The 11,218-nt window shown below is 44.1% G+C and overlaps 1 protein-coding gene and 1 pseudogene across 1 annotated transcript in view; one reads left to right on the plus strand and one right to left on the minus strand.

Annotated features, from left to right (window-relative positions):
• Window positions 1-1,272: 1,272 nt before the first annotated feature.
• Window positions 1,273-1,684, plus strand: LOC114626994 (annotated as a pseudogene).
• A 2,017-nt stretch (window positions 1,685-3,701) lies between these two features.
• Cfap161 (cilia and flagella associated protein 161) overlaps window positions 3,702-11,218 on the minus strand; it is a 14,187-nt gene continuing 6,670 nt past the window's right edge. Inside the window, exons 6-8 of the mRNA XM_028774765.1 lie at window positions 8,449-8,607; window positions 5,368-5,441; window positions 3,702-4,253 (exon numbers count right to left, since the gene is read on the minus strand). Of these exons, the coding sequence (XP_028630598.1) occupies window positions 4,061-4,253; window positions 5,368-5,441; window positions 8,449-8,607 (426 nt within the window). The 3' untranslated portion in view covers window positions 3,702-4,060. The remainder of the gene's footprint in view (window positions 4,254-5,367; window positions 5,442-8,448; window positions 8,608-11,218) is intronic.

Here is an 11,218-nt window from a genome sequence, read left to right on the forward strand (position 1 = left end):
GAGCTGAGTTTGCTCTTCAGCCTCCCTCCCGCTGCCTCCTTCTCCCAGTTCCATTGCCTGCAGGCATGGGTCTTCCCACCCAGCTCTGATGAGGTAGGGCTCTAAATCCCCTCAAATAACCCAGTTATGGACACTGGTCATCTCCTACATGATCACAGGAGACCATACCGTCCCTTTGAAGCCATTAGAAATTATCACCCAGCCCAGAGTTCCACAGTGCAGATTGGGCACAGTTTTGTGCATTAAGCACTTACCATCCTGCTCCACCCTCTGTCAGTAGGGGGACACGTTTGCAGCAGGTCTTGGTGTATAACTTGACGACACATCCAAGGTCACACCTTAGAATACAACTCAGCATTTCTGAGTTTCAGTATTAGTAGCCCAGTCAGTCTCAGGATCTCTGTCTACGACATAACAGAGACAGATAGTTGCCCTTGGCAGGGTTCCAGGCTGCCTGACTCCCTTGTTACTGATCATGGGACACAGACTCTGCTAATCTATCTTGTAGATTTCCTGTTCTGTAAATTTCAGATAATTTACCTATCTCACAGGCAGTGAGAATTAAATTGATTGCCATGGGAGTAATGAAACAACCAAAGGCCTAGCACACAGCAAGTGATCAATAAACATTAGTGATGGTGATGGTGACTGCAATGATGCTCTACTCAGGGGACAGATTGGGAGCTCCATTCTCTGCTTTCAGGGAGCTTCCCGGTCGCCACAGTAGCAAAGGAAAGAAATACCATTTTGATTCACAATGGAAGTTGATGATGAAGAAGACAATTAATGCGCAGTGCTAGGCAAGCCCCCATATTCCTAAGCTTCCATTTGCGACATAGTGAGAAAATATCAGTGAGTGGCCATAGTATGAGCTAAGCAATGTATCTGAACAGGGGCAGCACACATCAAAAGCATGCATGTGCACACAGACAGCTTGTCTAAGGAGCTCGTAGTGTGGTAGAAGAGAAACAAATACTAAAACTTGGATTTCTTGGGGATAGAGAGACGGCTCAGCTCTCAAGAACACTTTAGCTCTTGAAGAAGATACAGGTTCAGCTCAGTACCATGCAGCTAATGACCCTCTATAACTCAGGATTTGATACCCTCTTCTGGCTTCCAAGGGCACTGCACATATGTGATGCACAAACATGGGCACAGGCAAAATATTCAGCCTTCGCTGCGGCACCACTGCCGTTCTAACGCCAGTGCCACCTTTCGCTTGTCGAGCTCTAGCAGAAGAAGAAGGGTGGTAAGTAAGGAGGTGCCCATACCATGGCTCGTACAAAGCAGAGTGCCCGCAAATCCACCGGGCAGTAAAGCACCCAGGAAACAACTGGCTACAAAAGCCGCTCACAAGAGTGCGCCTTCTACTGGAGGGGTGAAGAAACCTCATTGGTACAGGCCTGGTACTGTGGCACTACGTGAAATCAGGAGCTATCAGAAGTCCACTGAACTTCTGATTCATAAGCTCCCCTTTCAGCGTCTGGTGCAAGAAATTGCTCAGGACTTCAAAACAGATCTGTGCTTCCAGAGTGCAGTTATTGGTGCTTTTCGGGAGTCAAGTGAGGCCTATCTGGTTGGCCTTTTTGAAGATATCAATCTGTGTGCTATCCATGCCAAACGTGTAACAATTATGCCAAAAGATATCCAGCTAGCACGCTGCATACTCGGAGAGTGTGTTTAAGAGTCCACTATGAGGGGAAACATTTCATTCTCAAAAAAAAAATTTTTTTTCCTCTTCTTCCTGTTATCAGTAGTTCTGAATGTTAGATATTTTTTTCATTGGGGTCAAAGGTACCTAAGTACATGATTGCGAGTGGAAATATAGGGGACAGAATCAGGTATTGGCAGTTTCTCCACATTCATTTGTGTGTGAATTTTTCATATAAATGCAAGATGGAAAGCATTAATGCAAGCAAAATGTTTCAGTGAACACATTTCAACAGTTCAACTTTATGACAATTATAAATAAACCTGTTAAATTTTTCTGGACAATGCCAGCATTTGGATTTTTAAAAAAATAAGTGAATTTCTTATTGATGGCCACTAAATGGTGTTCGTAGCATTTTTATCATACAGTAGATTCCATTCATTCACTATACTTTTCTGAGTTGTCCTACATGCAAGTACATGTTTTTAATGTTGTCTGTCTTCTATGCCGTTTCTGTAAGTTTGCTATAAAAATACAATAAACTAATAAAATAAAATAAATAAAAATTAAAAATACATTTAAAAAATTAAATTTAGTGTCAGAAGGCAGCATGCAGGATAATCAGAGATCCGCTGAGGCCAAATAGCACTGTCAGCTGTTGGTGAGGAATGACAAGTGGATGCAGAAAGCATAGCACGCGTAACCTTTCCCAGTCTGCAGAGGGACGATGTTGATGGGTGACATTGCAGCCTATGGTGAATAGAGGTTCAAAGAGGAGCCCTAGCTTCCCATAGCCACACCCCTAGAAAGCGACCAGTGTCCTCACGGAGTCCTTTGAGTGGCCACTGGTCTCTTCCTGTCTCTCAAAAACGTGTCATTTACACTTCTGAACAGCTCTGAGGTAGCTAGTCGGGGTTTGATGAGAGAGTGGCCAGCAAGGGGCAGACGTGGCCTTGGACTCGCACATCTTGAGGAGTCCTGAGCCTGAGGCTCGGGTTGGTGATTGGGGACAACTATGAGATCCGGATGAATGTCTGTCAAATGCCTAAGGCTGAGCTTTAACTTGAAACTTGGACACACACCCTCCCAAATCCACTCGCAGCAGGTTTTACATATGTTTATGTGTCAGACACCGTATTTTTATAATTTGAAACTTTTAAAAGAAAATTTGTATTTTCCTCTTAACGGGGTGGTTTTTATGATTCTCTCCCTCTTAAAACACTCTTTTGGAAGCTGGAAAGTCCCACATAATTTGAAAATAAGCCCAACTCAACTAATCGAGCCCTTTCTAGGGATTGACTTGTTAACGTTATTAATGTTGACATCTTGTGGCCACCGTAGGTAACTGCATGCCAAATCAGAAAAGATGCCTGACTGCCAGACACCCCCATTCTGCTCTTCAAAAGTACTTGGCAATTATGAAACTGATCGGGAGCCAACCCCAAGTAACCTCTTAGAGAACCTGCCTCTGCCCCGCCCCGGAAGTCTTGTGACTCCCCTCCCAGACTGAGTCTTTTTTCCCCCTTCTGGACATTGCCCCGTGAGGCCATTAGTCCTGCAGGATCTGACACCTGACAGTTCTGCCTGCTGCCTAATCAGTCCAGCGATGACACCCACTGCTATTTTCCTTGGAATGTGTTTTGAAAAGCTTCTTTGATCCTTGAGTGCCTTTGTTTATTTTTTTTTAATAATTCAGTTGAAGCCTTCTGCCTTAGTTTTCAAGCAGGATGTGTATTGTTTTCTTTTTCTATTGACCAACTGTCTGCTTTAAATGGGTATCTCCTTAGGGCTAGGATCTAGTAAAGCAGTTGGGCTTTCCAGGGGTCAGTAACTGAATTTATATTGCATTCTCATCAAATATGTAGATTGAGCTAGATGATCATTTCTTTAAAAAAAAAACTCTGGATGATGAATTTACTAGTAGGGGGGGAACCCAAAATATTTCTAATATTGCCTTTGGTGAAGAAAGAAAAGTAAAAACTAATTCCAAGGCAAAGATACATCTCCTAACTACACATTGTTCTACATGGAAGAAGTGTCAAAACATCCATAAACTTCTGACCTCTTTATTTCATAAACACAGCTTTGGAAAGGAGCATAGGCCTCACTGGTCCAGCTAAGCAAGGGGCTCTGAATGGGGGCACTAAGTTCTTCACAATTAGAATATCAACAAAAGTTGATTTAATTTCAAATAGTACTCATTTTCAAACACTATTTACTCCCCAGGGCTAGGCTTCCATTTTCAATTCAGTAATTTTAACAAGGTATTTCTTTTAATGTCATATTCATGGGGTTTTGCACCTACTGAAAAACTGCTTGGGGCACAACCAAGAAGATTGATCATTTCTTTTAAGTTCTACAGTTGGTGAGAGTGGAGCCTGAGAAGCCATGTGTATGCCTGGTATGTCACTACGTGTTGATGCCCATGGCCTGCTCCACGGCACAGGTGTCCTCTGTGGTGGGTTTGGAGAGGTCGAGCATGGTGTTCGACTTATTTCTGGGATTTCCAGTAACCAGCATCCAATGGTTCTTCGGTTTCTCAACTTTGTGTGAATCCAGATGTGTGTGAGCTGCAACCTCAACTTCCTTCCCAAAGTAGGTCCTGGAGCCAAAAAAAAAAAAAATCCAATTAGAAACAAAGTGTAACAGTGTAACGCTCCATGAATGTTTGTTCTTTCATGGACACTGTCCTTCCTACAGAATTCCTCTTGAACCAGACTGCTCTACAAAGCCCAAGAAGGCTCCTAAAATATGGTATACCATGGGCTGGAGAGATGGCTCAGTGGTTAAGAGCACTGACTGCTCTTCCAGAGGTCCTGAGTTCAATTCCCAGCAACCACATAGTGGTGGATCACAACTATCTGTAATGGTATGCCTGAAGACAGCTACAATGTACTCATACTCATATATATAAAATAAATAAGTCTTTTAAAAGATATATGGTATACTTGCAGGAATGTTTCACCCGTGTTTGCAGAGGACACATAGGGTCCCTCTACAGCCAACATCTCTGTTGGGTAGGACTTTAGTGAACAGCAATATCAAAGTTCTACACAAAGTAAACTTTCACCATTATAATTCATAATTATGATATTTAAGCATATCAGATATAATGTCAGTCAATAGATAATGTGTGGGCAGTGTAGGAATCTCAGACAAAGTAATTGTCAAAAACAATACACTAAGTTTCTTTTAATGTTAAAGTTAAATATTTGCAGGATCAAGACTGTTGCCATTTAAATTTTGGCCAATCAAGAGTCTAGGTAATAAACATATGGACCACCCCAAATTTAAAGTAAATTTTATCTTTTGACTGTCTTAATCAATTTAATAACCTGTTTCTGAATTACAAAATGAAATATGTCACTTAAGAAAATGAGATGTTTGGATGTGCTGACTTGGTTAATCTTTGTATCGCAGAGCCGAAGTATTCAAATGATGCTCAGCATCAGTAAGTATCTCTACATGCTTGACTTGTTTAGTGTGCTTAAGAGCAGCTGAAAACAATCAATGAAATCTAAAAATTGGTCCTTACTTTTAAATAATTTCTTATAAACCTTGGCGATAAAAATGAAACAATGCTGTTGCTTTTAACTTAGCATCTAAAGACCTTTACCTAGAATGTCTAGACATGGAATTTTAGTTTAACACCTCTGCTTTTACATGCATGGCCCTGAACCAATTAGAGCATTCTCCTGCCTCTGCCAGTGTGATACCTTAAGAAGAGATTCCGGTGGACTGCCAGGGCTCGGTTTGTGTGACGATGATAGATGACAACTTTCTCGTTTGCCTTTAGAGAACAGGAAAAGAAAGTGCTATTAGCATTCTGTCCAATTTCCTAGAAGCAAAGGTCTAGAAATATATTAACATATTCATTTCAATATAGCACACATGTAACTTACAAGGCTGGAGAACTATGACGGTCTTGATGAAATGCATCATGGTAGATATCTACATGGTAGAATAATCATTCAAAGTCATATCAAAGAAGACCTTTGACAATGTGGAATATAGCTAATGATATTAAATACTCACATGTGTGCACATGCATGTGTATACACATGTATGTATTTAGGAGTTCCTGATTATGTGTATGGTATACATACATGTTTGTGTGGGTGTAAGCACACATGTAGCAGATGCTTGTGTGCGTGTGTGTTCCTGCACATGGAAGCCAGAAGAGACAATGGCTATCTCTCCATTGCATTCTACCTTATTCTTTGAGAAAGCATCACTCATTAAGTCTGGTGCTGATCAACTACATGGGCTGTCCAGAGAGCCTCAGGAATTCTCCTGCATCTGGCTCCTAGCACTAGAGTTACAGGGTACATGCTGCCTTACCTGCCTTTTACATGCACAGGACTCTGCCCACTGAGACATCCCCATAGCGACTCAGGATGTCATTCATATATACATATATATATATATATATATATATATATATCCTATGCATATGTATTCATATGCGTAGAAAAAAAATAGCACATAAAGTGGTTGCTTCTGGAAGACTGAACTAATACTAGTGGTTTTCATATCTGTAATGACTCTGAAAATGAATATATATTGTGTTTATAATTAGAATTTCCTGGGGACTGGGACTTAGCTGTATACCCCATGCTAGCCTAGGGCTTATGATCCTCTTGCCTCAGCCTCTGGAATGTTGGGACTACAGATGTGAGCCACCACAATTGACCAAATATATAAGATACATTGTCTTATAACTCTGACCCTTGTAAGATGAGCGCTGTCAAAAGGGAAAGGGGCAGCCCCTGGCATGCAAGCTGGTCTGATTCCCAAAGCCATGCCCTCCTGGTGAGCAGAGCTCATTTTACAGAACTCCACATCAGTTAAAGCCACTATGATCACAACTGGTCTGGACAGGACCAAGACCACCTCAGTCACATATGAACCAACAAAATATGAGCTGTGACCAAGCCAGAAAACTCCCAGCAGACAAGCAGGTATATCCATCTATCTTCCTTCCTTCCTTCCTTCCTTCCTTCCTTCCTTCCTTCCTTCCTTCCTTCCTTCCTTCCTTCCTTACTCAACAGTCTCAGTCAGGCGCCAGTCTGCTCTCCCTTGAGGGAGGAGTAGTTGACATGCTCAGATCTCCCTTGCCTTCTGGTCAGCTCCAAAGCCACAGCATTCCCCTTTACAGGAACTGTCACCAAACCTACCTAACTAAAGTCTCTCAGCTCCTTCCTGACAGCATTTGCTTGAGGCACCCCACTTTCCCGGTACACATGTGTTACCTCCACAGCTGATGTCCCCCAGCTTGCCTAGCCATGGCTGCAGCTGGAGGTCTGCTGAGACAGCAGTAGCATGTGTAAGGTAGCTTGGGGAGATCTGGGCTAGAGGGCAATATGCAAGCTTGCCTGAGTGAGATTCAGAGCTTCCTGGATCGCAACGGGGTGAATCATCACTGGGACAAAGAATCCTGCAGCCACATTTCTCCCACAAAAAGCACAGCCAGGGCCAGCAGACAGCAATGAGCTGTGACCTAACCTTTGGGTTCTCACAAAACTCCCTAAGGAGGTATCATGAACACCTCTAACTTACAGAGGCATTGGTTAGAGGGAATGAAGGCCATAGCCACGTCCATTCTAGTAAAGCCAAGCTAGGAAAAGATGGCTAAAGGATGGCAGAGAAAATTCTGCCAAGCTTGCTTTGTTGTGGATAAGGTGACCACCACCCACCTTATATAACTACGAAAGAACCTCCAGAAGGTTAAACCTTAAAGAGATAGACCCAGTGCTTGGGGCAGATTCAGAGTAGCCTGGGACTGGACCCCCTTTTCTGGCCAGTCCAATAAAGCTGCTGATACCAGATGCTCGCCGTGATTCCTAATAGGTCCTCCCCTTCTGTGTAACAGATGCCTCCTTTGATCTGAGAGGTAGCAATCTTGCTCTGTGACCATGGGAACCTCCCAAAACAACCATGCCTTATACTCTGGCACACTTGGCCCAGAGTCTAAACCAAGAGTGATCAGAGACTGTGCCTGCCTCAGTGGCTGCCTGTTGTCCCCATCCCTTCTTTCAGCTGCCCAGGATCTTTGGGGATGAGAACTTAAGGGTCATCAAGCAAGTGATACCTGTTCCAGTGCTTGGAAGAATGAAGAGTCTCAGGCTGGTCTGAGCTACAGAGTGAGGAAAGGAAGGGAAAGGGAGAGAGGAAGAGGAGAGGGAGGGAGGGAAGGAGGGAGGGAGGAAGGGAGAGAGGGAGGGAGGGAAGGAGGGAGGGAGAGAGGGAGGGAGGAGGGAGGAGGGAAGAGGGAGGAGGAAGGAGGTAAAGGAACGCAGAAGAAAAACAAAGGGAGGGGATGAGAAGGTGAATAAAAAGAGAGAGGGGAAGGGGGCAGGGATGGAGGAAGGGAGGGGAAGGGAGTGGGGGAAGGGAGAGGCAAAAGGAGGAAAGGGTGGAAGGGCAGGAGAAAAGGAGAGAAGAGAAAGGGAGAGGGGAAGCAGACTGACCTAATGAAGACTGTATGATCAAGACTGGGGAGTTGTATTACATGTTGGGCTCTCATCCATTGCTGGCAGCCTTATTGGGAGAGTCCACAGCTCCTGGGTCTTTTGCACAGTATAAGAATGGCTCTAACCTGCAGCCAGGGTTGAGAGACAGGACTGTGGAGTGCTGCCTCAGACTGGGGTTATCCACATTTGAGTTATAAATGAAAGAAAAAGACAAAGTCTACTTGCAATTGGAGCTACAGTAAGCCCCTGCTTGACTGGCAACTGTGAGCCACAGCCCTTCCTTGCACAGATCCCAGGTCCCAGTGTCCCACATGCCAAGCTCACCCTGACTGGGAAGCCTTCATATTCCAGACGCAGCTGGGGGTCGAGGAAGGCAGCCTGCCAGCAGTTCAGATGGGTGACGTCATCTGACAGAGTCACCTCCTGGAGCCAGGACTTCACAGAAGACTTCATAAGGGTCCTGTGGTCACTTGTTAGATACAGCTGGAAATGGCAACAAACAATCATCTGAGTCACAGCTACCCAGAAAGCTGGGGAATGGGTGACCAAAGGGACTGCACTGCAAACACTTTCTAAAACCCTGTTCCTGCCCATCCTATGAGAAAGCACAACTCTCCCCTTAGGAATATGTCAGAATAGGAGCCTTCCCCCTCTTTCCCTTCCTTCTTCCTTCCCCATATCCTGCTTTTCTTTCTTGTGATGGTTTCAATGAGAGTAGCCCCCACACTCATATGTTTGAATACTTGGTCCCCAGTTTGGTAGAACTGTTTGGGAAGTATTAGGAGGTGTGGTCTTGCTGGGGGAGGAGTGTCACTGGGGTGGGATTTGAGGTTTCAAAAGGCCACACCATCTCTGTTAGTTCTCTGTCTCTCTGCCTCCTGCTTCAGGATCAGGTGTGAGCTCTCAGTTACGGTACCAGCACCATCTCTGCCTACCTGCTGCCACTGTCCCCGCCATCCTCATGGTCTCCTAACAACCTGGAACCATGAGCCTCCAAATTAAATGCTTTATTTTCTAGCTTGCCTTGGCCATGGTGTTTTGTCACAGCCATAGAAAGGTCAAACATTTTCTATACTCCATTTCCTGCTCTCTGTCTCTTTCAAAACACAGGGTCTGTGTCTGTGTCTTAGGCACTATAAATAATATTACTGAAGCTGGGCATCTGAGATCAGGTACTCTTCAACCTGGAGCCATCACAGCTGGTGCTTGCTCGTGAGTGACCCTGACCATCTGGAATCCATGTCCCCATTGGGAATAGATGTCAGCAGCATGGCTATGCTTTGCCAAAAGCTGTCTCATCCTGCTAGAAGTCCAGAAGGTTCTCTCTTTGCTAGCCAGCTCTTTGCTTGTTCCTCTTCACCTTGAACATGGATGAGGATTCTCTGTCTTTTAACAAGTTTTTAGTTTATTCAAAAATTTTAAGTTTATTTTATTTATGTGTATTAAGTATTTATGCGTATTGAGTATTTTATCAACATATATATGTATGTGCCATGTGTGCACCTGATGCCTACCAACGAGGGCATCCAATCCCCTGGGATTGGTTGTGAGCCACTGTGTGGATGTTGGGAACTGAACCCAGGTCTTCTACACAACGACAAGGGCTCTTAACCACTGAGTCATCTCCTTGGCCTCTTATAAAAGTTTTTTTTGTTTGTGAAGCTATGATTGAGGTGCAACAAGTAAGTTGTAAGTTATAATTCTCTGAACATTCTCTGCCCAGCAAGAGAGGAGACAGGCTGGGATAAGCGAAGCATCTTGCTACCCTCTGGCTGTTGCCCATCCTCCCATGTGACTGGTGATTCCCACAGTGGTGTTTTGGGCTAGGAGGCTAAGTGAGGATCTATGCTTAGAGGTATTCCTCCGAAGCTGGAGAAAACAAATGAGGTCTGGACCGTATCTGGCGCTGAGAACAGAAAGATGGATGACCTGTGCTGTGGGGGAAGAGAATGAGCTGGACCTGGGTGGGGACGGATTTGCTGCAGTGACATTCAAAAGACTCTGAGCAGGAAAGAATAATAATATCAAGACCAGTGTTATTGCCATGTGAAGAGAGTCATAAAACCAGACCAAGATCTAAAACACCTTCCTAAGCAAAGTTGAAACATTTCACAAGAGTAAAGCCTTCAAAGCTATAAAAAAAAAAAGCACTCAACTTTCCAGTACCAAGCAAACACAAAGTGACTTTTTTTTCCCGCAAAGGCGGAGGAATGGAGAAAGATAATTACTCCATTTAACTCAAAGATTAATTCCCAGTGTAATTCAGACAAAGAAGGATAATGGGGGGAAACAAAGCTCTGTCAAAGTGTATTAGGGTGCTGTATAATTACGACACCATAGTCCCAGAGTAAAAATAGATGACTTCAGTGGATCAAAATAGAACACTCAGGAAGAGCATGGGGTGCAGAGGATGATTTAATAAATGCTCAGGGAAGCATAGCATGTCAGAAGGAAGAATTATCCAGCAGGTAACACGTGAGACAGATGGTCATTTGGGAAACTCAAGTGAAAAACCCTTTACCAAAGCAAATCTTAAGTGCTTTAAAGGACAAATTTAAACAAACGCCAAACTGTAAACATCTAGCAATTAATGTTTTCTTTTCTGTTTTATCAGATCTCTAACAGACTGGACTTTAAAAGCAATGGAGGAGCTAAGGAGTTGACTCAGTGAACGAAAGCTCTTCCTGCACAAGCCTGCTGGCCTGTGTTTGGGCCCAAGGAGTCCACATAAAACAGCTAGATGCAGTAGTGTGTGTATCTATTATCCCTGCTATCCTGTGGCAAGATGGGAGACAGAGAGGAGAGAGTAGTCTGCCATCCTACAGGCTGGCTAGCCTGGAATACACAGTATAATCACAGAACCAAGACAGATCTGACTCAAAGAAGGAAGAAGGTGATAACTGACTCCTAAGTGGTGTCACACATACACAGAGGTGGGGGAGGGAAAGGGGGAGGGGAGGGGAGGGGGAAGGGGAGGGAGAGGGGAGAAGGGGAGGGAGAGGGGAGAGGTAGCCTGAAATACACATAATAAATACAAAAAAAAAACTGAAATGAAAAAAACAACAAAGAAACGTGCAGGAGGGAATATTAGCAA

The sequence above is a fragment of the Grammomys surdaster genome, unplaced genomic scaffold (genome assembly GCF_004785775.1).
Source record: "Grammomys surdaster isolate TR1022 unplaced genomic scaffold, NIH_TR_1.0 242, whole genome shotgun sequence".
In the NCBI taxonomy this organism is placed as follows: domain Eukaryota; kingdom Metazoa; phylum Chordata; class Mammalia; order Rodentia; family Muridae; genus Grammomys; species Grammomys surdaster.